The 26,323-nt window shown below is 36.8% G+C and overlaps 1 protein-coding gene across 2 annotated transcripts in view; it reads right to left on the bottom strand.

The window, feature by feature from the left end:
• Nucleotides 1-26,323, bottom strand: part of VCAN (versican) — a 134,546-nt gene that overhangs the window by 102,008 nt on the left and 6,215 nt on the right. For both annotated transcript variants that reach the window (XM_027864169.1, XM_027864170.1), the window contains exons 2-5: nt 19,162-19,237; nt 11,583-11,960; nt 6,417-6,591; nt 4,050-4,177 (exon numbers count right to left, since the gene is read on the bottom strand). In XM_027864169.1, coding sequence (XP_027719970.1) covers nt 4,050-4,177; nt 6,417-6,591; nt 11,583-11,960; nt 19,162-19,231 — 751 coding nt within the window. In that variant the 5' untranslated portion in view covers nt 19,232-19,237. The remainder of the gene's footprint in view (nt 1-4,049; nt 4,178-6,416; nt 6,592-11,582; nt 11,961-19,161; nt 19,238-26,323) is intronic.

Below are 26,323 nucleotides of genomic sequence, written 5' to 3' on the forward strand. Positions count from 1 at the left end.
TTAACAATATAGGGAAGGTCAGAAGAGGGGTAGGTTTTCAGGGAAAGGTAACAAGTTCTGTTTGGGGCATGTTGAATTTGAAAGATGTTACAGGACATCTAAAATGTCCAATAGGCAGTTCATGATACAGGACTAAGGTTAAGGAGAGAAACTAGAGCTAGAAATAGAGATTTGAGTGGCATCAGCATAGAGATGATAACTGAACTCATGGACGCTTGTGAAGTTAACCAAGAGAGAGAACGCAGGGTGAGAATCAATGGGAAGCACAGACGGAGTCTTGGGGGGACACCTACAATTTGTGTGTGTGACATGGATGAGGATCCAGCAAAGGAAACTGAAAAGGAGTGGGCAAACAGGTAGGAATTTATCCAAGAGAACAGAATGAGAATGAGGGTAATGAACCAGACAGAAGGGAAGGATATCATTGGGGTGGGGGTGGGTTGGAGGAGGGTCAGAGAAGGAGGGCAGAGAGGAACAGTAAAAAGACTGAGAGGAATTGGCTAGAAAGAAAAAAAGTAGCTTGAAATAAGGGTGGAATGGGAGAGAGAATGGTGACAGTTTATGTAGGAACTTAAAAGCCAGATGGAGGAATTTGTACTTTCTCTAATAAGTGATAGAAAGTTACTACATATTCTTATGTAGATATTTGATATAATGAAAATGGTGTTTAAAAGACTAGTCTAACAGTTATACAAAGTAGACCTTTTATTAAATATCTCATTAGTAATTAAGGATCAATCAATCTACAAGCACCTACTATTTATTTAAGCACCTACTATGTGCTATGTGCACTGTGCCAGGTAATGGGGAAACAAAGTCAAAGGTGAAGCAATCCTACTCCCAAAGATTACTTTCCAGCTCTGCCATGCTAGAGTCCCATTTATAAATCCCTCTTCACAGACTTCTTAACAATAGTGCCTCATTATTGAATCATGGCTAATGATCTACCATAATGGCAGATTTTTTTTTCTCAACTATATCTGCCTGCTCTTAAATAATTGCCTGAGGAGCTAATTATAATTGTTCTTCTATTCTATTGTTTTTTTAACTGCTACTAAGTATTTGATTCATAATTATAGCTGTCCTTTAATATCTGTGACTCTCCTAAGATTTTTTTTTAATGCACGCATATGTTTTTTATCCTATCTGGCTGAATTTAATTTAGTCCAATTGTTTGGACTTCATGGAGGAAACCATGTGCCAGGAGGAATACTTAACTATGACTTTATAATAGAAGAAAGGATGAAAAAAGAAAGTTGAAATGTTAACTAAATAAGCATTTTTCTCAATAAATAACAAAATTAAAACTATAAATTAATTACATCTTTGAACCACAATCCTTTTCATTCTTAGCTTTCTTTGCTTTATAAAACCATCTGGTAAAATATGACTTCTGATCCAAGGTCAAGGTACTTTGGCTCCCAACTACTGTCCAAATCATCCAATGATACACATTCTAAGGATATCAATTTCTGTGAAGATTACACCCTCCCACACACTCTTGGCTCCAAAGAATAATATTAGGATAAAAGCAATGTGTATGATACAATTGAAAATAATAATAAACTTAGAAAAAATTATGACCCATTTTCATGGGAATCTTCTGTTATGCAGCAAATAGAAACCCTGAATATAATTTTGTCTTGATTTTCCACATTAATTATAATTTAGTAATTGGCCTTTTCTTTCGAGGTAAGAGTTCTTTTTTCAGTGATGATATTATAAAATTTACATTATAAATTATCTTGCATCCCTTTCTCTCTTTACCTTAACTTGACATTTGTATAAGGACTCTGCAAACTTCCATTCCAAGCCAAGAAGGAAAAAAACACTTAGTAATTTGCCAAGGTTTCCAAAGGCTGACCAACCAAGGAAGGAAGAATGATCAGAACAATGTAACTGGGAACATTCTCATTTTCTCTGCTATTTCTCAAGGCCTCTCCTTGGAAACAAGCAACAGTCTCAGGCTGATTTAAGTAGCTGGTTAGTGGGAGTTGCAACATGAAGTCCTGTTCAGACAAACTCCAGCCTGTGTTTAATGTCCTGTACTGTTCATAATGCCTTTGAGACACAGAATCTTTCTTGCTTCTCCATATTTTAGATATTAAATCAGAAATGGAAGTGTTGGGAACAGATAATATTCTGCTGATCTGGTATAAATGTCCCATCTCAAATTTATTCTAAGTTCTGTACTCCAAGGTTTTCCTCATCACCTTCTGGAAGCATGATAATGCCTAATCAAACACTAACAAACAGCATATTTTCCAAGTAATCTCATCAAGAATAATAAAATGACTGATAAATGGCTAAATGAATTGTGGTGCATGATTGTAATGGCATACACTGAAGAAGAGAGGATAAAATGCACCATTCTAACCTCTTTGTAAAGGTGAGGGATTGTAATTTCAGACTCGATGTGTTGGTTAGCTTTTGTTATAAGGAATAACTCTCTTGATGTTCCTAGAGCAATAGGGAACTGAGGAAAGGGAAGGGGCTCCAACCCTCAGGGAATTATTCTAGAGATTAATAATCTATTTCATAGGAAAAACCGAAGGTCTTTTATAGCCCAGCAGAAATTTAAGACTGCAAACTTCATAAAGCAGAAACTATGTCGTACCTAAACTTTGTGTCTGTCTCAGTGGCTAGCACATCAATATATAGAAAGTATTTAATAAATGTCTATTGAATAGATGAATGAATAAATGAATGAATGAATGAATGAGTACATGAATGAGGCTACGGGGATGATTTTTCTACTTCTATAATCACCTCAGAATTCTCCTACTCTATCTTGAGTAAATCTGGACCAGTCTAAGAATACAGTCCTACTATGGTAGAACTATTTATAATTTGATCTCTTGACAAATTTGTTGATGTAATTAATACTTCTTTATAACAAATTTTAAAATTCATCCCCTTTTATTGAACATGCTGCTTCAGGCCTTGAAGATGTAGACATCATTTAAGCCATGCTTTTTTTTTTTAAAGTAACACATTAAAAATGGGAAAAAGTGGTAAAATTGCAATTCTATTCTGAATTAGAAATAACAGCTCATCTTAAAGAGACAGCATTGTCTGGTGGTTAAAGAATTGGCTTTGGAGTCAGCTAGCCCTGAGTCCTGCCTCAGACACATCCTGGCTGTTACCCTGAGCAAGTCATTTAATCCCTCAATGCCTCAGGCAACCCTCTAAGACTGGAAGTCATAGAGCAGATGTTGACCTGCATTGATGGAGGGAGTTTCCTCACCAAAAGTTCCCTAAACTGATGAAATCATAAGTATGGTCCAAAACCAGTAACGATGACAAAAATAACAAATAGTACATGCTATTTATTCCCAATTATTATATTATTTATAATTTTATATATAATATGCTATTATTATACCTAAGCATGATGAAGGAGATATCAAGGAAAAGTTCTCCTGTGCTACACTGGGGTTTCTTGGTTTGCTTTGCAGTGAACAAAGCCCCGATCTGAGAGTCACAGCACCTGAGTTCAAATGCTGATTTTGCCACTTACTATCTACATGACTTTCTGCAAGTCACTGGACCTTGCCAAGCCTCAGTTTTCTCCTCTGTAAAATGGGAGGGTCTTTCATCTGTTAGAAGAGGTTTCTTTTAACCTCTATGATTCTATTTTTCTGCTGAAAATCTCAGTGTTGGGTCTGAAGGGTAACTTGACATCACCTAATTTTTTACGTGAAGTTGTGGGTGTAGTGAATGCCAACTTTCCTCTCTATGGCTATTATAGCCTTCTGTTCAGGACATTCTAAATGCACATTGGAAATTATCCAAGAAAAACTTTGCAGAAAGAACTGCCCCTAAGTATAGAAATCCCAAACCTGATGGGCCATTTTTAGGTTTCTTTCCTCCAGCTTCAATGTTAATTTAAGCCAATTATACCACATAACCATAGGGTTGTTTTCAACTAGATGTTTTTCTTGGTTCTGCATAACAAAAGAGCAGATCTGTTGGGATTCCATCCTCATGTCAAGTTTTCATCTGTATTGTTAGCTTTCAGAGAGCTGTGGAAACTTGAGGATGCTTACCTTCTAAATGATCCACATAACAATACACATCGTAAGTTTCATAAGGAGCACGGAAACCGTATGTTCTGACTCCTTCTTTTCCCATCATATCTCCGTAACAGCCAGCTCGGGGTGCTCTGATGGGATATCTGAAAGAAGATAATCATGGTAAAGGTAGCACTTTAGAGTACACAGAAGTACACACTTGAAGTCAAAGGACTTGTGGGTCTACCATGTATTACTTGTGGAGTTGGCAAGTCATTAGTCTCTCCTGTTTTTAGTTTCCTTATATATAAAAATGAGGGGGTTGGACCAGAAGAGCTTGGGGTTTTCTTCCAGCTCTAAATCCACTAGCTAATTTCTTCTTAAATGAATACATGGATTCTTTTAGTCATAGAATTTCAGGGTCTGGAAAGACCTCAGTGACCATCTACTCCAATCTATTTATATATATATATATATATATATATATATATATGTGTGTGTGTGTGTGTGTGTGTGTGTGTGTATACATATATGTATGTGTATATATATGTATATATGTGTGTGTATACATATATGTATGTGTGTATATATATATATTACATATATATGTATGTATACTGCCTCACAAATGACCATGAAACCCTTGCTTAAAGACTCTTAATGAGGGGGGAAATTCCTACCTTCTGAGGCAACCATTTCACTTTAGGAAAGCTTGAATTATTAGGAAATTTTTCTCACATCAAACTGAAATTTGCCTATTTGCATCTTCTACCTTTTGCTCTGTGTTCTGCTTTTTTGGACCAAAAAGAATAAGCCTAATCCCTCTTCCACAGGATAATGCTTCATTACTAACATATTTTAACTATTGAAATACTTCAGGTTTACTGTCATGTCCCACCCACCCCCAAATCTTCTCTGTACCACGCTGAATGTCCCCAATTACTTCCAATGATCATCATATGGCATGGACTTGAAACCTTTCTTGGTTGCCCTCCAGCTTCTCTGGGTCTTTCCTAAACTATGGCATCCAGAAGTGAAAAACATATTCTAATTGTTTTCTAACTAGGGCAAAGTTCAATGGGATAATCACCCCCTTATTCCTGGACATTATGCTTTGCTAAGTTTGAGGTAGGTTTCTTGGCTACTATGTCACACTGTTAACTGACTGAGCTTGAAGTCCACCAAAAAATCCCTGATCTTTTTCCAGCGAACTGCTGTCCAGCTATATGTCCTCCATCTTGTGTTATGAAGTTGATTTTTTTGAAGCTAAGTGCAAGATTTTACATTAATCACTATTAAATTTCATCTTGCTCAATTCAGCCTAATACCCCAGCCTACCTTTTTAAAATCTTGTCTCTCTTCTATGAGCTGATACAAAGTGACTACGACAACAAAGAACTAGGAGAACAGCCTAATAACAATAATCAACTGTGAAACACTCAGCTACTCTGATCAATATAATGATCCATGACAATTCCAAAGGACTCATGATGAAAAATGCTGTCCACCTCCAGAAAGAACTGATGAACGCTGAGTGCAGACTGAAGCCTATTGTTCTTCACTTTATTTTTTGTGCTTTTTTTTTTACAACATGGTTAATGTATAAGTGTTTTGCATGACTTCAAATGTATAATGGGCACTATTTCTTGTCCTCTCAAGGGTGGAGGAGTGGTTGGAGGGAGAGAATTTAGAACTGAAAATAAAAATTTAAATTTATTTAAAAAATAAAATATTGTCTCCATCTTCTGGCTATTCGCTACTCCTCTCAGTTTTATGCTAGCAGTATGTTTTATAAGCATACCATCTCAGCCTTTATACAACTCAATCATTTAAAACAAAACAAAATAAAACATCAGAGCAAGACTAAGCACACATCCCTAAGGCAATTAGAAAAGATCTCTTTTAGGGTTGACTCTTAATAACTATTATCACTGTCCCAAATCCATCATCTAGCTCATATCACCCAGCTTTTCCACAAAAATGATGGGAAATATTGTATCTAATACTGTTAAAAACCAAAATAAACTATATCAGCAACATTCCCTAAATCTGCCATTTTAATAATCTTGTAGAAAAAGGAAATTAGTTTCATCTAGAACAATATGTTCTTGATGAAACTATGCTGTTACCTCATGAACACTAATTCCCATTCTAAATATTCACCTGTCATCCCTTTAAAAATATACTCTAAAATTTCACCAAGAACTAAAGTCAAGTTGAGAGAAGAGAGAGAGAGAGAGAGAGAGAGAGAGAGAGAGAGAGAGAGAGAGAGAGAGAGAGAGAGAGGGAGAGAGAGAGAGAGAGAGAGAGAGATGGAGGTAGGGAGGGAGGAAGGAGAGGAAAGAGAAATCCAGCAGATGTCTGGATAAGTGAAGTCTAGACTGTCTACATTGGATTTCTCACCTCACAGTTTGGTCAGACAACCAGCCTGCATCACATTGCTCAAATCCATCTTCATATGCAGCTTTTAACTGGTCGGGGTTTGCTATTACAGCACCATTTTCCAAGCAAGCTTGCTGAGCCCTCTCAAAATTCAGAGTATACCTGCTGGTTGCAGCTCGATAATGAAAAACAACCCCTGCAAAGAAAGTAGAACACCATCAAGGGGTTAAGGCTGTACTAAAGTTTCTCACCAAAATATGTGAAATTTCTCACTGGGGTAATATGCTTATATCAAATTAGATAGTGATCATAATGTGATGGCCTCATCACTTCAATTTCTTGTACTTAGGTAAACCAAATTAAAAAACAAAGCAAGGTCACAGATGGTCTGAGCCAGCCTCATAAATTAGAAATTACCTACTAATGGTATAATTTAACATTTCCAAATGCCACCCTCACTGCAAGTCCACCATTAAAGATTTATTCCTTTGGTTTAAGCTCTGTTGTCTCCAGGCATCATCTTTTGAAGTGCAAATATGAGGCAACTAGGTGGTACGATGAATAAAGTATGGACCTGGAGTCAGGAAGACCTGAGTTCAAATCCAATCTCAGATACTTTCTAGCTGTGTGACCCTGGCCAAGTCATTTAACCTCCATCTGCCTCACTTCCTCTGTTTGTTTTTTAAAACCCTTCACAACCTGTCCCTTCCAACCTTTCCAGTCTTCTTACACCCCACCCCTATACAATATGATCCAGTGACTTCTGCCTCCTTGTTGTTTCTCAAACAACGCACTCCATTTCCCAATCCTAGGCATCTTCTCTAACTATTCTCCCATGCCAGGAATATGCACCTTGCTCATCTCTGCCTCCCGGCTTCCCTGGCTTCCTTGAAGTCCCAGTTAAAAATCCCACCTTCTATAGGAATCCTTTCCCAATATCTCTTAATTTTAGTGGCTTCCCTTCCCCTGTATCCAGTTTATGCCACATATAACTTCTTTGTACACAGTTATTTAAATATTGTCTCCCCATTAGACTCCCCCATTGAGAGTAGGGATTGTTTTTTGCCTGCAATAAACCTTTGCCTACTTCACAATTTTTTTAAAGAGCTGACTCAGCAAATGGGTGTGACATGCCCATATCGAGCAGATTCCTGAACAGTATGTATTCCTTCCCCTCCATGGGAACAGAGATATGATAGACAAAACTGAGATACATACTACATGCCTGGCACAAATAACCTGCACAGAAGAGCAAGTTATCATCTATAAGACTTTAACTTCACAACATTCTTCAAAGAAATACAGGTTAAAAGTATGACTACTGTCCCTCAGGATCACTGTAACACAGGCCATACCTTATTGCCCTTAACTAAAGCAAACCATTGTTATTGCCCACATAGACTGGCACATAGTAGAGATTTAATAAATGCCAGTAGTTGGCATGACTTAGACTTGGTTTTCCCTAACTTGTCACTTAGACCTTGTGGAGTCATTTTTCAGTGAGGTAGTGTGTGGATATCTAATTAGACAGTAATTATGATATGATACTTCATCACTTTAATTTCTGTTAAGCACAAGACATAAGAGATAGGATCAGGGATTAGACCTGAGGAAAACTCTCTCAACAATTGCAAATTGACACTTTCCCTGCAATTTATAATCTCAGAGATTTGCCTGGGGCACACTGAGAGATTAAATAATTTACCTCACACAGCCTATGTCTGTGTGTATGAAAGACATGGAGAGAGATATACACAGGTCCTTGTGGCCAGCTCTCTGTCCATTATGCCTACTAACTCTCAAGCACAAGACAACACTTAAAAAAAGGAAGAAACCAAAAAGCCAAGGTTGTAAAGCAGCCTCCCAATAAGATGGGTCAACACTACACATTAATAGATCATTTGCTAATGGTATGGAAGGGGCACCAGGAAGGCCCTTGGAAAAGCCATTAAGTACACCCCCCCCAGTTTAGTTCTAGATCTGTGAAGTTTATGTGACCATCCTAAGAACCCCTACCCAGAACCTAGCAGTAAAGAATTAAAGTAGGCAACTGGGTATAGAAACATTGATTTCTTTTACATTTTTTATCCTTTTTTTCTACATGACTGCTCCCTGAGAATGAGCAATCCAAAGGGATTAGGATCTGGGGGGCAACTGGAATTTAAAGCAGACAAGATTCCATCAGTAGTCATTTTGTCTGATTTTTCATGACCCCATGGACCACGCTGTCCATGAGATACTAGAGTGGTTTTCCATTTCCTTCTCCAGTGGATTAAGGCAAATAGATGTTAAGTGACTTGCCCAAGGTCGCACAGCTAGCAAGTGTCAGAGACCAAATTTTAACTCAGGTTTTCATGACTCCAGGCTCAGCATTCTAACCACTGAGCCATCTAGCTGCCCTTGCTGGGGTTACCACTTATTTATCAGGATGATGGGCCACTTCATACTTCTCCATCCCAGCTACCAATCTCTATGAATTCCCAAGGACTTGGAAGTGGTCTGCTTCTCACAATCTGGCACCCAGATGTTGGTTAGACAGAAGGGCAATTATTTAGCACAGGGTGTTTGTACCTTATGCATCCATTGTTTTGGTTTCCCCAGATAGTTGACATTAAGGCACTCATTTTTTACTTTCTGATCTTAAAAATTCATCAAAGGGATCAGAACTTTATAGAATGACCCAGGTTTGTTTTTATAGTTATCTCTGAACCCTCCCTAATTCTAACCATTTTTTCCCATCCCTTGTCCCTTATAGAGTAGTTTGGAAGACTATAGGACTCTCCTCATTTAAGCCTGGTTGTTTATAGTATTGTTTGCTCTATTAATTTCATCATTTATGCCCTGCTCTAACTGTGGCATGTGACAGTGTTATTCCAATAAGCAGCTAACTTGATGTAACATTGCATTTCTATTGATAAGTTCCAGTGACCAGTCCAACAGAAAAAGTCTTGCATGGGCAAAATTAACTTTCCAGTTAAACCATCTCTATTCCATGAATATATTTGTCCTTATGAACTTTTCTCCCTGCTGATATTTCCTATCTCATGATTAACATAAAAAGATAAGCATCTCCACACAATCTGTCAAAAAAAAGTTCACGTCACTGTTATTTTTTGAGAAGTTTTTGTTTTCAAAGTTTCAATATGCGGTCTACAGTCAATTAAAGGCCTCAGAAAGAATTTAGGCAACTGTATTCTTCTTACTCTGACCTAAAAATTAAGCTTTGAAGTCTTTGCATTTAGAACTCATGTGCCACTGATGATTAGGTGGACAAAAAAGGGATCTGTGTGATGAATGGAGAATACATTAGTATGTTTAGGGCTCTGCCATGTCTGGAATAATTATGAGACCCCATGGGGCTAAAGAGATTAAGCACAAGATTTTCATTGTTTCAGAAGGGAAAGAGACAAATCTTTTGTTTGCTTTTTAATACTCAAAAACTTCTTTTGAGATCATTCTTTGTGCCAAACAAAATAAAGCAAAAAACAACTAACTTGGGACTAATTTGGGAGTAAACACTAACTGGCAAATAGATTAGAAAAGGCCTCGGTTTTTTGGTGTGTTTTCGGCAAGCACAAAAACAGAATTGTGGAAGGAAGTATCTGAATCTGTAGACAAAAGGAAGATATGTGCAGGAAGATATTTTTCTGCATCTGAAATGCAAAGTATTTCCTTTCTGACAACACAATAAAGAGTTTTATTAACTACCCCCTATATATTTCTGAAAGTTAAATATTTTATAGGAAAACTGATAGTTGGAAGAAAATTAATCTGCTACAACATGCCCCAACATTACAATTCTGGGGAAAATTTGCCAAAATCTTCTGTTTCTAAGAACTATGTCATTCAGCACAGGCCCAATAAATACAATTATTTCTATTTGGTTTATTAATTTAAATATTTAAATCATATACAAACCATGGCTGGTAATGGAGAAATTTCCCTTTGAGAAACATGAGAAGGAACAATTAATAAATGAACCTTTTGAGACATTTTCTTCCTTCTGCTCTGCAGCTATTTTTATATAATTCAAGTTCAATATTTATTGAGCTTCTGCTATGTGTGAGGCACAGTGTTAGACACTGCAGAATTTAGTAAGGATTACAGTGAAAATCAAATGGGATGATACATGAAAGCACTGCATAAAAAGGTCTAATGTGTTGAAGTTCACAAAGCAATGTGTAATATTTGATCCTCACAATAATCCTCCTAGGTCATTTCTATTATCGTTATAATTTTGCAGTAATGTCTAAATGTATGTCAGAGACCTATAATTGTTTTGTCATGGGAGAGTCAATTCTCCATCCCCAGAGATAACAACCCAGGAAAAATTCATTCTTTAAGAGTTTTATGAAGTTGCATTTAGCTGATTTTATACAGCATCACAAAGCTAGTAAGTGGCAAAGGTAGGATTCAAACTCAGATCTTCCTGGTTGTAAGACTAGTGCTCTATCCTTTATACTAAACTGCTTTCCTACATAACATAAAATCTCAGGATCACAGATCCAGAACTTCAACAAATCATCTAGAGTTAGTCTAGAGTTCATCTGACTCAGTTCCCTCATTTCATAGATGAGAACTGAAGGGTCTGGCCCAAGGTCATACAAGTAGTGAGTGACAGAGCCAGGGTTCAAATTCAGGTCTGGTGATTCCAAGTTCAGTATCCTGAACCACACTGCCCCTACCCTCAGTAAATGGAAGCTATTATCATTATGGCATTATAAAGTAAGATATTGTTTTATTAATTAGCAATAATAGATATTAATACATTATTTGTATAATCAATATTGACACTTTTGTCTAGGTAAATATGACTGGAATTGCTTACGTCCAAACCAAAGGTATAAAGTGATTTTGGAAGATAAGTGAAGGAAAAGAAAGAAAGAAAAAAGAAAGGAAGAAGGCAGGGAGGGATGGAAGGAAGGAAAGAAGGAAGGAAGGAAGGGAGAGAGGGAAAAAAGAGAGAAGGAAAGGAAGAAAGGAAGAAGGGTTACTTGTCCCATTACCCAGAATAAGTAGCAATTTATAATTAGAGAAGAATGTTGGGTTTTATTTCTTTTCTGGTATCACCAGAATGACCTTAGAAGAAGATAGCTGAAGATGGTTAATTTAAATTACTAATTTTCAATGTTGTTAATATGTGTATTTCGTTAAAAAAAATGCCTAGACATTGCAAGAAAACCTTACCATCTACTGCCAATGACACAGTGTCTTGTGTGTCTTCAATTCCATACATGACATCACAGCGGTAAAGACCTGCATCACTTGCAAGCAATTTGACCATGGTAAGTGAAGCATCTCCCACATCCTCTGGATGGGTAGGCACTGACACCCTCCCTTTGTAGCCCTGACCAATCTTGATATTCCCATTTTGGGCCACAAGAACAGTAGTTTCTTTCAAATCTTTTCCACTTTTATCCTCTTCAATCTTTGACCATTTGATACGAAGAAATTCACTTGTGGTATTGTAACTGGGTGGCAAGGTGGGCATAGTTGAAAAGTGGCAAGGTAGGCTGACTTTTCCAGAAAGGAATCCCTTTACAGGAGGACTTTTCTCCACTTTGACTAGAGGAAAGAAAGAATTACGTTATGGATGTTAGAAATGACAATCAAATTGAATTCTACACATATGTAGTTAAAAACACAAAAGACCTCCCCACTAGCATGAAAGAAAAAAAAAACACATCATTATAGGTAAAGCTACACATTAACAGTTTTAAATATAATGAATAGTAATGACAGAAGTAATATGCATGCAGAACAGGCTAGGACTTGATACATTGTTAAGAATAGTGACATTTTGTTGAGTATAGAAATAAGATTTGTTTTTGAAGTTTTCTTTAAGGACTCATGTTAGCTGTGAAAATAATTTTTAAAGTAATAAAAAGTAAACTAAGCCAAATACAGCAAAAAATAAGGTGTTCAGTTCTTGAGGCCACAAAGGACATTGCAACTAGAAAATACAAGAGGGTTATGGCAAACCTAAGGTCAAGATGGGAAGGGTCAGATGAAGAGCTTAGGACAAGAGTAGCAGAGAGAGAAAAGATGTCAAGAAATTAAAAGAAATTAAAATATTTTATCATAGCGACTTTGACATGACAAAGGCACTGGGAGAAAGAGAATAAGGTATAATGAACCATGTCAGTAAGCTGAAACAAGGGGAAATGTAATGTTGGAATATCCTTTTTTGGCTCCTTTTGGCATCACTGCAACTCCAGCTGTAATCGCTTTGCAGTAAGATGCTGCCACTCAGTTATCTCCTTAGGGGAAATTGACTTCTGGTTATCTAACTTTTCTAAGATAGGCATGTAGAGAATGATTTTCTGTTCAAAATTTTTAGTCTCCAAAACTTTAATTTGCAATATAGCAAATGAGTTCTGTTACATACAAAATTTAAAATCCCTCTTATTTCACTATTCTTGTAGTCTATTTTGACATAATATCTGCAAATAGTAGTTTTTGTCAATGGAAAAAATTCTTACTAATAATCTTGTCTCTGCTATCTCTTGTAGTAATTTGAAGGATGAATTCAATCAATATGTTAGGGGTAGCCTAGCAAATATTAGTTGTCAAAAGTGTTTTCTAATAACATTGTTGACTCAAGGCTGGGCCAGATTCTACACATTAAAGTAAATTTGGTCTTTGGGTTATTTCATCATTTTCTAGTGATAGGAAACCTTAGAGGTCATCTTATCCAACCTGTTGTTTTACAGATGAGGGAAGTGAGTATCACAGAATGAATGAAAATGAACATATTGAGACTTTACTACGTGCTAGACACTCTCATAATCAGAACTTAATCATTTGTCTAAGGTCCCATGAGTATTAAGTTTCAGCATCAGCATATGAACTGAGGTCTTCTGACTCCAAATCAAGGCTCTTCCTCTCTGCACTACACTCCCTATGAGTTTATTGCTTTATCACCTATCAACTTGATAAAGGTACCACCTTCACGATGTTTCATTCTGTATAAAAAAAAAAAACTACTGGTTGAATGTAAAACCTGTACAATATAAAGTCTTTTAAGTAAGGGGCTTTCTTTGTATCCCCAGCACCTAGGGCAGCCTCTTTAATATAGTAGGCATTTAATACATATTTATTGAATTGAATTGAAATTATTGCTTCCTACCCACAACATTAAAATTCATCTGTAAGGAACATGTTCATACAAAAGTAAGCAGAATTTAGGGGCTCACCAATATAAGATTCATCTGAGGAAAATCACTGATCTAATACAAACTTTAAAATATGCGTTGTTTACTATTGACTTGAGAAATACAGGTTGAAATACTTGAGATTGTTGAAGTATAATCCTTTGGAAATATTTTCATTCAATTTATAAAAAGTACTTTTTTAATTTGAGGACTATTCAGTTTAAACATAGTCCACCTTAAGTTCATTTCAAGAGGGACTAATATATTCAACTTTTTTTTTCTTATTAAAGAGACAACTTTGTGAATGGGACATTGGAGCGAGTGGTCCTCTAACTGCTTCAATGACATCATTCTATGTGGTGACTGTGTCACCCATACTTTCTACCCAAATCAGACATGCTTTTCCAAATGACTTTTGTGTTCCAAAGTTAAAACTTTGGTATTTTCTTGCTGACTGCTTAAAAAAACTATCATGATTAGAAATTATGCTCTTTAGATTAGACTCAGGTATTTCTTTTCAGGCTTTCTTTAACAAAGAGTGAAGTCAATCCTTTTTTTTCCTATGAAATCAAACTGATGTCCCTAAATTCATTATGAAATGTAATACAGATAGAGTTTCTCTTCTAAAAGAGGAGCTGTAGGTCAACACATCTTTATGAAATGTCTGAATAATAGTCATATCCATCAATTGTTGGCATTCTGTCTTCATTCTGTGTGTGTGTGTGTGTGTGTGTGTGTGTGTGTGTGTGTGACCTTGGATCTATAGAAAAACCATTTACAAGAGTATACAGAATGCTGGATAGTTGGTAGGAAAAGCTAGGTTCAAGTCCTACTTCTGATCTTACTAGCTATTTGACTATGGGTAAGTCACCTAACTCCATTAAGGCTCAGTTTCCTCATCTTAAAAATGGCTATAACTATCTGTATCACCTATCTCACAGGGTTATTGTAAGAAAATGTATATAAGGTCTTAGGCAAATGTCAAATATTATAAGCTTTAATATTAAGTAAAATGACAGACCAAGTACTTTTTTTTATTTCAAAACCAAAATTCTCTTTTGCTGTAAATAACAATTGGTGACTTGTCTATTTGTTTCTACAGATGTTAGTCCTGGAATTCTTTCTTCTATAAAGTCTGTCATAAAAAGAAAACCCACTAGTAGGAACTTCTCAATGTGTATAATTTTTATTAGAATATTTTCTGGTGATATTTCATGTACCCAATGAAATTCTTTCTTTTCTTACAAAACACACACGTGTAAGATCAGAGTTCTGTTCATTTTAAATAATGAGAAAATAAAAATTGCAGAAACTTCAGTTTGGAAAAGTGATCATATTAGTATAAATCCTTTCATTTACAGATGAGGAAACATAAGTTTAAATGATAAAGATAGTTTAAATGACTTATCCAGGGCCACAAAGTGCCTTTTTTTTTTAAGCAAATTCAGTCTTGTAAAATACATGTAACTTCAAGTATTTCACAGTAGATGCTTATTGTATATGGACTTAATCTGTCTCCTATTCCTTTAGAGAAGATGTTGATCATTAGATAGGTAGGTAGGGATCTTCAATATTTTTAACCCAAGGATGTTTTGGGGCTTTTAAAGTGATTTAAAATTATTGGTTTGTATTTTGAATATTGGTGTAAGTCTGCTTATATGAAGAATAATTTTAATTGATTTTTTTAAAGAATTAAATATTTGCTTCTCATAAAATATATTTTCATCATAATTTTATTAGTGTGTAGATCACAGAACCTTTCACTCCCTACCTCCTCAAAAAAGTTAAACCCTTCCCCACAAAGAGGGTTGAGATAAAGAGCCTCCATCCTTTAAATGTGCATCTATACCAACCTATATCTACCAGACTGTAAGTTCATTGATAGCAGAGACCATATGTTATTTAAACTTTTTATCATTTATAGAACCTAGCATAGTGCTGTGCAAATAGTAGGCATCTAATAAATGTTTTATCATACCTGTATTGTATCCATAAACTGTGAGGCATAGCTCATCCATTGTTTAGAGACAGTGTTAATTAATGGATAGAAAGTCATCAAAACCTGGGTTCAAATTCAACCTCTGACACACACTGTTCACATGACCCTGGACAAGTCATTTATACTCTCAGTGTCCCAAGTAACTTTTTTTTTTGCTTTTTTTGGTGAGGCAATCGAGGTTAAGTGACTTGCCCAGGGTCACACAGCTAGTAAGTGTCAAATGTCTGAGGCCAGATTTGAACTCAGGTCCTCCTGACTCCATGGTCAGAGCTCTATCCATTGCACCACCTAGCTGCCCCTCCTCCCCCTAGGAACTTTTTCAGGCTATAAGATGCAGTGTCGGTACCAATCTGTATTGGTGGAGGGAGTTCTTCACTAGGAGCCCCCTGCATTGATGGAATCACAGGTCCAGCTTTTTTTAAGCTAGTCTTTGATTGTGGGCCAGAAAAGGGTTAGGTCTCAAATAACCAATGGATGTTTCTGACACTGAGGCCATTGGTATGGTAGAAAACATGCTGGAACTGAATGTTGAATGAAAGCATATTTGCCAAGAAATATTTATTTTAATACAAGTTTATAGGCATAGGGTAATTAAAAGATTTTGTTGGATGTGAATGCATAGTCTTCCAGAGTCCAAGTTTAGCAGAAGTATTAACAAATATCTGTGTGGCCAAGTCTCTTGTGCATTAAATCTGGTGTAATATGTTGAGGCCAAAGAACTAGGTTCTCTAAATCTAAATATTTTAAGAAGGAAATTTAGTTCTTTAGAATATAATGTTTATAGACAGTTTAAAAAATCTACCTATAGGAGCTTATATGAAACTTTGACAATGAAAATAATAAAATAAATCCTAACAAAAAACTCACTGTTCTCAACAGATGGTTGTGGTGGAAGTGAGTGCAGTAAAGGAAAGGGATGTAAACCTGGTTTTAAATACTGCAGGATCGATTACTTCTATTCTGTCAGTAAGTCTAGCAAAAGGCATGATGTACATTCCATCTGCACAATGTGACCAAAGGACCCTGCAAAAAATTGGTTTTATATATAAAATATAAAATATATATGTGTCCAACAGTATGAAAATTTACTGCCCTGTCCAAATATATAGGGTTTTCTCTATGGCACACTCCCTCATGACCTCCACCAGCTTACATGAACTCTTGTCTTAATCAGTCACTAGGTCAGTTCACAACCTCATAAGGACAAACAGCTCTCCATGAGCAAACATAAAGTTAATGATCAATAGACAAAGTGTTCATTAATTTTAGTCATTAATCCCTTGGGTGCCTTCGGATAAACAGGGTAAAACTTAGTACGGAACTATTGGACCTGATGACACAGATTAATGTTGTGTATCTTGCTAGTGTTATACAAATACTTTTCACATCTTATATTCTTTTTCACCTGAAGATACAAAATTTTCTTGAAATTAACCCAAAGGAAGAGTTGATACCTATCTATTACAACCCAAAGGGTGTGTCCATGTTGACTATAAAATAATCCCTGGGAGCTATTGCTCATGTGATTTGGGGTTATTGCTTTCTTTTGTTTTTAAACAAAGGCATCATGGTATAGTGTCTAGTGAGTCATCCTTGAAGCCAGAAAGACCTGGGTTCAAGTTTTGCCTCTGAAACACACTGGTTCTGTGAGCCTCGGTGACTCACTTAACCTCTGTGCTCTAGGCAACTCTCTGATATTTTAAATTGCAGAGCAAGTGCCAAGCTCCATTGGCAAGGGAAGTTCCTTCACCCAGAAATTCTTAATACCAGTGAAATCGTAGGTATAAATCCTATTCCAAATATCATTATTGGATCATAATACCTGTTTCTATTGCTTTTATATCATACCCTTACTTAATCTAATCTTGTGACCATGTCAAAAATCTCCATGTCTTACCTCCATAGTCTCACCTACATTCCCTCTCTATGAGCTTCATTTTCACTTGACACCTTGCAACTTATTAAACAGCTTCCAGACTGTTTGTTAATAGACTATTAAGTGGGGGCAGCTAGGTGGGGCAACGGTTAGAGCACCGGCCCTGAAGTCAGGAGGACCTGAGTTCAAATCTGGCCTCAGACCAAACACTCGACACTTATTAGCTGTGTGACCCTGGGCAAGTCATTTAACCCCAATTGCCTAAAAACAACAACAACAGCAACAAAAAAAACAACAAAAAAAATAGACCATTAAGTGCATCTGGGCCCTTTGGCTTCACAAGTTAACTGAATGTACAGCAGTGAGCTATACCTGTTATCACGGATACAACCCTGATGTCTAAGTTTCAGCTATGTGTAGGTCCTTCAGAAAGGAAAGTCAGGCATATTCCCATAACACTAGGCAACAGGCAGAGGGTCAAGCCACAGTTGCTTTTTCTCCTAGCTAACAAAGCCCACCACACAGATCATTTGGCTTTGCAAAGAATTCCAAATCCTGTATCCCTCTTCACTTTTTGCTGTCACTCACAAGTGGAGGTCAGTGTAGTAAATGACACTACCACTAGAAGTGAACAGAGTAGAACTTTTGCTCATGCTTTCTTTGGGATCTAATCTCTGACTATTGACTTAAGCATCACAATAGAAGAAGACTAGACAATGGGTTTACCATAGTTACTGTCATGACAATCAGTAACGCCACTGGTATAACTAATATTTAATAATCAACCAGTAACAATGAAAATGGGTCATATGTTCACACTGAAGGGACAGTCTGGTCAGGGTCAATAACTTTACAAATAGATTCTAATCAGACCTTTTTCTTTAAAGGTTCAGCTCTGTCACTTAACTTAGTGACATTGATGAATCGCTTTATTTCTCTGAGTCTTAATTCCCCATCTGTAAAATGAGGATGATAACATTTATACTATCATATTTTACAGGGTCATTAGGAGGTTCAGAAGAGATAATGTATATAATATGTTTAGTAAATCTTAAAGTGCTATATAAATGTTTATGGAATTAAAACCATAATTCCTTTACTTGGGTTAAAATAAAGCTAGGATATATAGCTTATATAATGTAGGATACATATATTTAAATTACAAAGTCTCTAAATTAAAGTGAAAATATGTTTGCCTGTCTTTTCTTTATCTATTTTTATTTAATGCACCTATACAATTTCCAGTCTGATGAGTGTTTAATGAAAGATGGGGAAAATGACGTGTTAAGTAGGAAATAATAGTTTTCTTGAGTCAGACTTGAAAACTCTATACAATATTTCATCCTTTGCCCTTTTCTCTTTGACATGAGAACTTGTTTGATTACATGACAATCTCTGTTTTTGAAAAGAAACCTTTGAAAAGTTTGCTATTTTTATCTTTAAAAATGATGGAGAAAACCATTTCTAGTTCTACTCATTACCATTTGCCATGAGATTGAAATTAGTTTATAAATATGCTGAAAATGAACATGTTTTCCCTGGGAAGTTTGTTATCTTAAAAGTGCAACTATGAGGCCCAGTGTCATCCAGAGACAAACCTTATTAACTAAAAGTTCCTAGCAGTAGAGGTATGAAAAACTAGTCTTTATTTTCAGCAAATCCATATTCCCATTTCACCTTAAGCACTCAAATTCCATATTCAGAAATCACCTCTGGAAGTTTACCCCCTTTACTCACCTTCACGTACTGCATGTATTACAACCAATGTAGAGTATATCCATAAAATATTTTTTATGCTTAATAACATCTTGACCTAGAAACAAAGTAAAATATAAAGTAAATCAAAAGTATTCAAGTTCATGAAGAGCTGCAAGTCATTAGGAAGTCACAAGTAATCTTCCAGAAGTCCAATTCATAACAGGAACTGGGTTTGTCTACATTTGGAGGAATTATCATTTGGCTCACTGCCTTGACATTTTAATGATCAGTTTGAATCTCACCCAAATCAGTAGTTACCAAATAGCCTTTCCTAAACCAGTTCTGAGGATATATGACAATGTGGTTCTGTGAAACAACCACAGTTGGTCAGAGAAGCTATATAGACCATAGCCTAAACAATGAACAGCTGGGTAGCAGGATCAGAATAGTGACCACAAAGCTCTTTAGAGGCAGGAAGTTGATCATGGATGAAGAAAGAAGGAAAGGGGGAGGCAACAGGATGGAGATGTTGAAAAAGGATAATTTATATCAAATGAGAAAGAAGTAGGATAGAAACTTTTCTTAGGAAAAGAAAAATTGACTCCACCCTATGTGACTCATGTCTCATGTATATGGTATGAAATCAGAGAGTAAGACTGCGGTCTAGTTCCTTATTAAAAAAAAAAGTCTAATTTCTAGATGGCCAGATGGCCAAAACCACAAGCTGTTCCTTAACAAAAGGGATTGGTATTTGCAATAAATGTACCAGAACTGTTTCAGTAGTTCTGAAGTCTAGGGGTAGACAAAGAAAGAAATAGGTAATGGATGGAAAGTATCAATGTTATTACTCACATGGGTATCTAGAGGCCAAAGAGTAATCTATAGAACAATATCTGAACTCCATATTTTTAAGGTCATGCTCTTGATGCCAACCTCCTTTACTCCTTCCTGATTAACATTGCTAAAGTATTCAGGATAGAAAGTAAGCTACTTGCTTTGTTGGGTTTTTTTGTACCCCCGCATCTAGCACAGTGCTGTATATGTAGTAGGATCCTAAGAAATGCTTGTTAAATTGAACTGACTTAATATTGCCCAGTGTTCTTGAAAATAAATTTAAACCCAGTTTCATAATGGATTTTACCCTTCCTTATGCATGTGTGTATGTGTGTGTGTGTGTGTGTGTTTATCTGGACCTATGATTCTATTGATGTGAGGGGGGAGAGAGGTAGACAGATGGTGAGGAAACCCCTTTTAGCAATGCTTAACAATGTGGCTATTCTGCGACTTAAAGTTTCAGTTACTTGCGGCACTAAAAATGTAAGTGACCTAGGGTCATGCAGCCAATATGAATCATAGGCTGGACCTAAAAGTCATTTTTATACATAGTGGATAATGTACTAATTTCTCAGATTTTACTTAAAATTTTAAGATTAAATAGCACATAGTTCCTATTTACATGTTTTTGTTGTTGCTGAGTTGCTTCAGTTGTGTCTGATTTTCTTGACAAAGATACTGGAGTGGTTTGCCATTTCCTTCTCTAGCTCATTTTACAAATAAGGAAACTGAGACAAACGGGGTTAAGTCACTGCCCAGGAAGTGTCTGAGGTTAGATTTGAACTCAAGTTTTCCTGACTCCAGGCCCAGCACTCTATCTACTGTGCCACCTGGCTGTCTCTTTCTACAATACCAGTTATGAATAGTTCTCAACTGATTGGGACTGTTAAAGAATTCTGTTGAAATACTGCTAAAGGGGCAGTGGGATGGCTATAGATCAGAGATACAGTCTGGTTTTCTAGTTCTGGTTTTGCCACTAATTTGATGCCTTTAGGCCTCAGTTTCCTCATCTACAAAATAATAGAGTTGGACTAAATATTCTCTAAAGTCTCTCTTAGGCCATATGTCTCTTTCACGTCTCTGGTTTTAGTGCAAAATATTCAAAACGTCCTGGATTTATTATGAGAATATTCTGGCCAGAGGATCTGTTTGGCCTGTAAATTAATCTTGTACATTAAGCAAACGGATGTTAGTTAAAGGAATGAATGAACGTAATTTAAATACTCCTGGGAAATGGGAAATCCAGTCCAACTTTCTGTAATCTTTAAATATGAGATTTCCTTAAAGAAGCAACAAAAAACTAGAAACTATATCTCCCTATGTTAGATTAAGAGAGAACTCTGAGCTATGATCTCCCTCAAGCTTATCTGGGAGAACTGTGGTCTTGCTTTTTGAGGAACCTACTGTGTAACTGGTGACTAGTACTGGCCTGCCTTCAGCCACAAGGGATTTGGAAAATTCCAACCAAATGCTTAAGAACATGGGGAATGGTGAGGCCAGTGATAACAGAAAGACAGCTAGAGTACTGCACTGGATCTCACATAATGTTAAACTACTTGGAGGAGGACCTCTAAGATGTGGACCTTTTACTGATGATCCATGGGGAGAAACGGACAAGGGTCTTCCCATATGAGAAAGTATAAGTTAATTGGCTGTGATCCCCTTGGAAGGAGAAGTCATGGCTCTACTGGAGTAATATCTGAAAAATCTTGGGAGCAGCAGGGAATATTGCCTTGGGAAGAGATAGTGAACTTTAATTTTGAAAGCAGGAAGTGCATTAGGAGTAGGGTGAGTTTATAGTTACCCTATCTGCAAATAATATCAGTGTCCCTATAATGCTCTTCTCTGGAGGGGACACAAGCTCTACTTCCTGGGTGAGTGGTCTGTAAGCATGCAAAGGTCACTGGTTTGAAGACAAAGGGGAGATGCCTAGTCTGACACCCAGCATTGCCAGAGCTGAGCATTCAGAAGGACACAGCTATTGCTACTGACCAGCTAAGGAACTAGGAAAGGAAATATTGGACTTCTGCTAGAAAATAGAGAACCTAAGAAATGATGAACAGGCTGACTTCACAAAAACCTGGAAAGACTTATATAGTCTGATGCTGAGTGAAGTGAGCAGAACCAAGAGAGCATTGTACACAATAACAGCCACATTGTGCGATGACTAATATTGATAAACTTAACCCTTCCCAGCAATACAAGGATCTAAGACATTTCCAGAGGCCTCGTGATGGAAAATGCTATCCACATCCAAAGAAAGAACTATGGAAGTTGAATTGCTATTTTTTTTTCTCTTCTGTTGAGTTTTGTTTTCTCTTTCTGATGGTTCCTCCTATTGGTTTTAATTTTTACTTACAACATCACTAATGTGAAAATATGTTTAATAGGAATGTAAATGTATAGCCTATATCAGATTGTGCGCCGTCTTGGGGAGGGTGGTGGGAAGGGGGAGAAAAATTTTAGACTCAAAAGCATATGGAAGTGATTATTGATAAATCAAAATAAATTAATAAAAATTTTTTTAAAAAAGAAAGTAGAGAACCTCAGGAGATTCATGGATATTGCCAGAGCTGTACCTTCTGAAGGACAGAGCTACAGCCACTGACCAGACTGTGGGCTGGATTCTTGGACTTCTTCTACTAGAATCTAGAGGACTTTAGAGGGGAGAACTACGGATATCCAGAACAGTTGGATTATAAGGATCATAGATTTAGAGTGAGAAGGGAAGAAGATGCCTGCTTAGGGCAGCAGATGGGACAGTGCAGTGATGATGCCAGAGGAGAGAAGGCATAGCTCAGAAAACTGGGAGAAGACTCTTAATATTGTAATTGTAAGTAACAATGAGAAATATTCATTTGGGGATTGTGGGGCCTTGGGGCACATACTCAGCAAATTAATAGTAATAATAATAGTAGTAACAGTGGTAGTAATAGTAATAAAGATTTACAAAGTACTTTACAAATATTATCTCATTTTTATCTGTTCAGTAGCCCTAGGAGGTGGGTGCTATTATTATCTTCATTTTACAAATGAAGAAACTGAGGCAGATAGCAGTTAAGCGATCCACCCAAAGTCACACAGCTAGCAAGTGTCTAAGGCCGGATTTGGACTTGTGTCTTCCTGACTCTAGGTCCTAGACCTGTAATATCAATACCCGATTTTTTTTTTGAGGGAGTAGAATAGTGATGGTGTGAAAATGCTTTTCTACCATAGCTATTTGAGTTTTTTCCGGAAAAGGGAAAGTAATAGAAAGAGTTTTACATATGAAGAACAGCCTCATTTTAGAACTCTTCCCACCTCCTAAAGGGTTTCTCTTCTCTTCTCAGGCCTGGATCCATGCCCTGAATCTACATAAAATACCACAAACCTCAGCTGCCCAGAGTCTAGTCTTGCAAAATGTATAGAAGGAATACTGCCCAAAGATAAGAAAGATCAACAGCCTTTACAGTTTAGTTATGGGGATTGGTGCATTCATAAGATTACTATATCTAGAGTCAAAGAAACTAAGTTCAGATCCTTGTTCTGCCACTCATTTCATGTGCAAAATTCAGTAAGTCATATAACCTCTCCAGGCTTCAGTTTCCTCATCTGTAAAATGAGGGTATTGGACTAAACCACCTCTAAGGTCTCCTTCAGTTCTAAAATCTATGATCTCTCTATCTCTATCTCAATCTCCATCTATCTCTGTCTCTCTGTCTCTGTCCCTCTCTCTTCTTTGATCTCTTGACTGATCTGCTCCTGAATCTTCTTAATCCCTTATCATTGTGTCAATTTTGTGTTCTAGAGATCATAATGAGCTTTTAAAGAAATGACTTTTTCTTGGCTATAGAAGTACCCCTTCTTTCATATTCCTTTACTTTTCACTTTGAAAAATAAAGTTCAACCCAAGGAAAAATGCAAGGAGGTGCTCTCAGGGGGTCTTACATCAGTTTTGGGAGTCAATCCTTGATAAGTGTAAGTATGCTAGGGGAAACACTTTTTTAGATAGGGTTTTCTTAGGCTTGCTGAGAAGCAGCCAAAGTTCGTGTTCTTCTTTAGTCCTTCTTCAAAATTAAAGCATTTTAAAAGGCATTGGTCTGAGATAAAACTCCTATAATTTCAGTTCTTTCGAGTTTTTCTTTCATATTTCTATTTTAGCTTCATGACACCTAGATGGTTCATTAATTTTTTTTAAAAAGTTGCAACTATTCAACAATAGGATAAACCATATGAAGGGGAAATAAGTAAAAATTTAATAGTAAATAACAGAAAAGTAATTGAAATAAAAGAAGATTCGGAGACGTTGTCAGAGATTGGGGAGGAGCAGTACAGAGGAAGGAATAGAGGAAGAACTTGCCTTCCAAAGCTAAGAAATGCATCAGAAACCCTTTTTCTCAGACTGAAGATAGATTATATTTAAGATTGGTCCTCAAAGAGTTTTAAAAAGTATCTGTGATAAAAGAATCACTCATTGGCACTTGCCCTATTGGATGCTCCCAACTGGCCAAATCATTCAGTTTCATCAAGCCAAACTGGTCCAAAAAATTGGGCAAAAAAAAAATTAGTTGCTCAGGGGAAATGACTAGTATTGTTTAGGACCTTTTTGGAGGAGGAAGAAAGACTGAGAGGCAACTAAATGACCTGTCAATTCAGTCAAAATGATTAATTCAGTAGAGGACATCAACTGAGCTCCACAATTCATACCACAATTACTGACCCAGTGCTCCTTGGGACTATGTGTGCCCAGCTTTGGAGGCAATTTTTCCTTTCTACTGCCTCTTCAGTGAGTTTCAATGTCAAGAACCTCCTAAAATTTCTTTTCTTTATCATCTCCCTTCCCCCAATTCTTCTGTTCTTGCTCATCATCTGGAATTTAATATAACTCCAGGTGGTGACAAGAAGGGCTCCATGGAAAGAACTTGGTAAATAGGAATTGAGTCTTGTTTTGAGCCAACTGCTAAGTGGAAGGTGAAGGGAAGAGAAGCCACCTAAAGTCAACCATTGGCTGGTATTCTATAATGAATGGGGAATTATATGGAGTGAGATCAACAGACTCTCCAATCTATATCCATGGGAGAATGGAAGAAAGATTCATGCCTCTAAGGATTACACAGGATTCCTATGACTAGAGGCAGGTCTAGGTGGACAGCTGCCTAGGGTGTTATTTCAGGGGCAGAGAGGAGAAAGGGGAGACACAAAGGACATTTTTATTATTACTTTTTAATAAATATTCCAGGGGATCTGGTATCTGCTCAATGCAGATATTCCCTCCAATGTATATGCATATATGCGTACTATAAATATACCTATTTTGATGCCAGAAAATTCTGCTCTCCGTGAGCTGTAGGTTTCATTTTGTAATAAGTAAAATTGTGTATGTTTGATTGAAGGCTTCAAAGGGTATGGTAAACAGCAATATAGGGAGTACAATCTTCAGACCTTGCCTTGGATAAATAAATGCCTTTTCATAAGGGTGTAGCCAGGGGTGGGAAACCTGTGACCTCGAGGCCACATGTGACCCTCCAGGTCCTCAAGTGCAGCCCTCTGACTGAATCCAAACTTCATAGAACAAATCCTAGTTGCTTGACTATGGGCAAGTCATCTGGCTTGTCAAAACCTCAGTTTCCTCATTGATAAAACAGGGAGAGTAATACTGGAAGTATTGACCTCCCAGGGTTATTGGGTACTTTATAAATGTGAGGAATGATTAATGACTCTAGAATACAAGTTATCACCTGACATTCTTTAGCCATAATGGAAATGATAAATCTCAGACTACCATGGAAGCATCTTCTCACCAGAAGAGACACTGTGATGAAGAGAGGAGCTTTATGATGTGACCATGAAACCACTTCCTGAGAAGAATCACTCACAGTGGGGTACCTCCAACCCACTAGTGTATTCAAGGGGTCAAAAGGAGATGTCATTTTTTGGTGAGATTGTTTAGTGTTGACTTGTCCTTCACCTTGAAAGGAATATGGAAATGCCAGGGTGCATGTAAAAGATTATTACTGTCCTTAGATACCAAGAGATGACCAAGAACTGGGCATCATCTGGGCTCTGTTTATTCTGAGAACACTCCTGATATGGAACATCAATCAATCAGCATTTATTAAGCACCTGCTAATCTTGTCCTAGGGGCTAAGGATACAAGTAAAAAAAAAAAGAGAGAGAGAGAGAGAGAGACAGAGAGAGAGAGAGACAGAGCCTATCTTCAAGGGTCTTATTTTCTACTAGAATATAAGCTTAGGTCATAATGACAGAATTCTGGGGTGGGGAAAAATGATTTTAAAATCTCATCTTGCCATCTTTCAAATACATACATCTTTTAAGACCAATCTCTCCCATTTTTATAGAGTTTTTAGGAAAGGTATTTTTTTCAGTA

The sequence above is a fragment of the Vombatus ursinus genome, unplaced genomic scaffold (genome assembly GCF_900497805.2).
Source record: "Vombatus ursinus unplaced genomic scaffold, bare-nosed wombat genome assembly UNPS02014774.1, whole genome shotgun sequence".
In the NCBI taxonomy this organism is placed as follows: Eukaryota; Metazoa; Chordata; class Mammalia; order Diprotodontia; family Vombatidae; genus Vombatus; species Vombatus ursinus.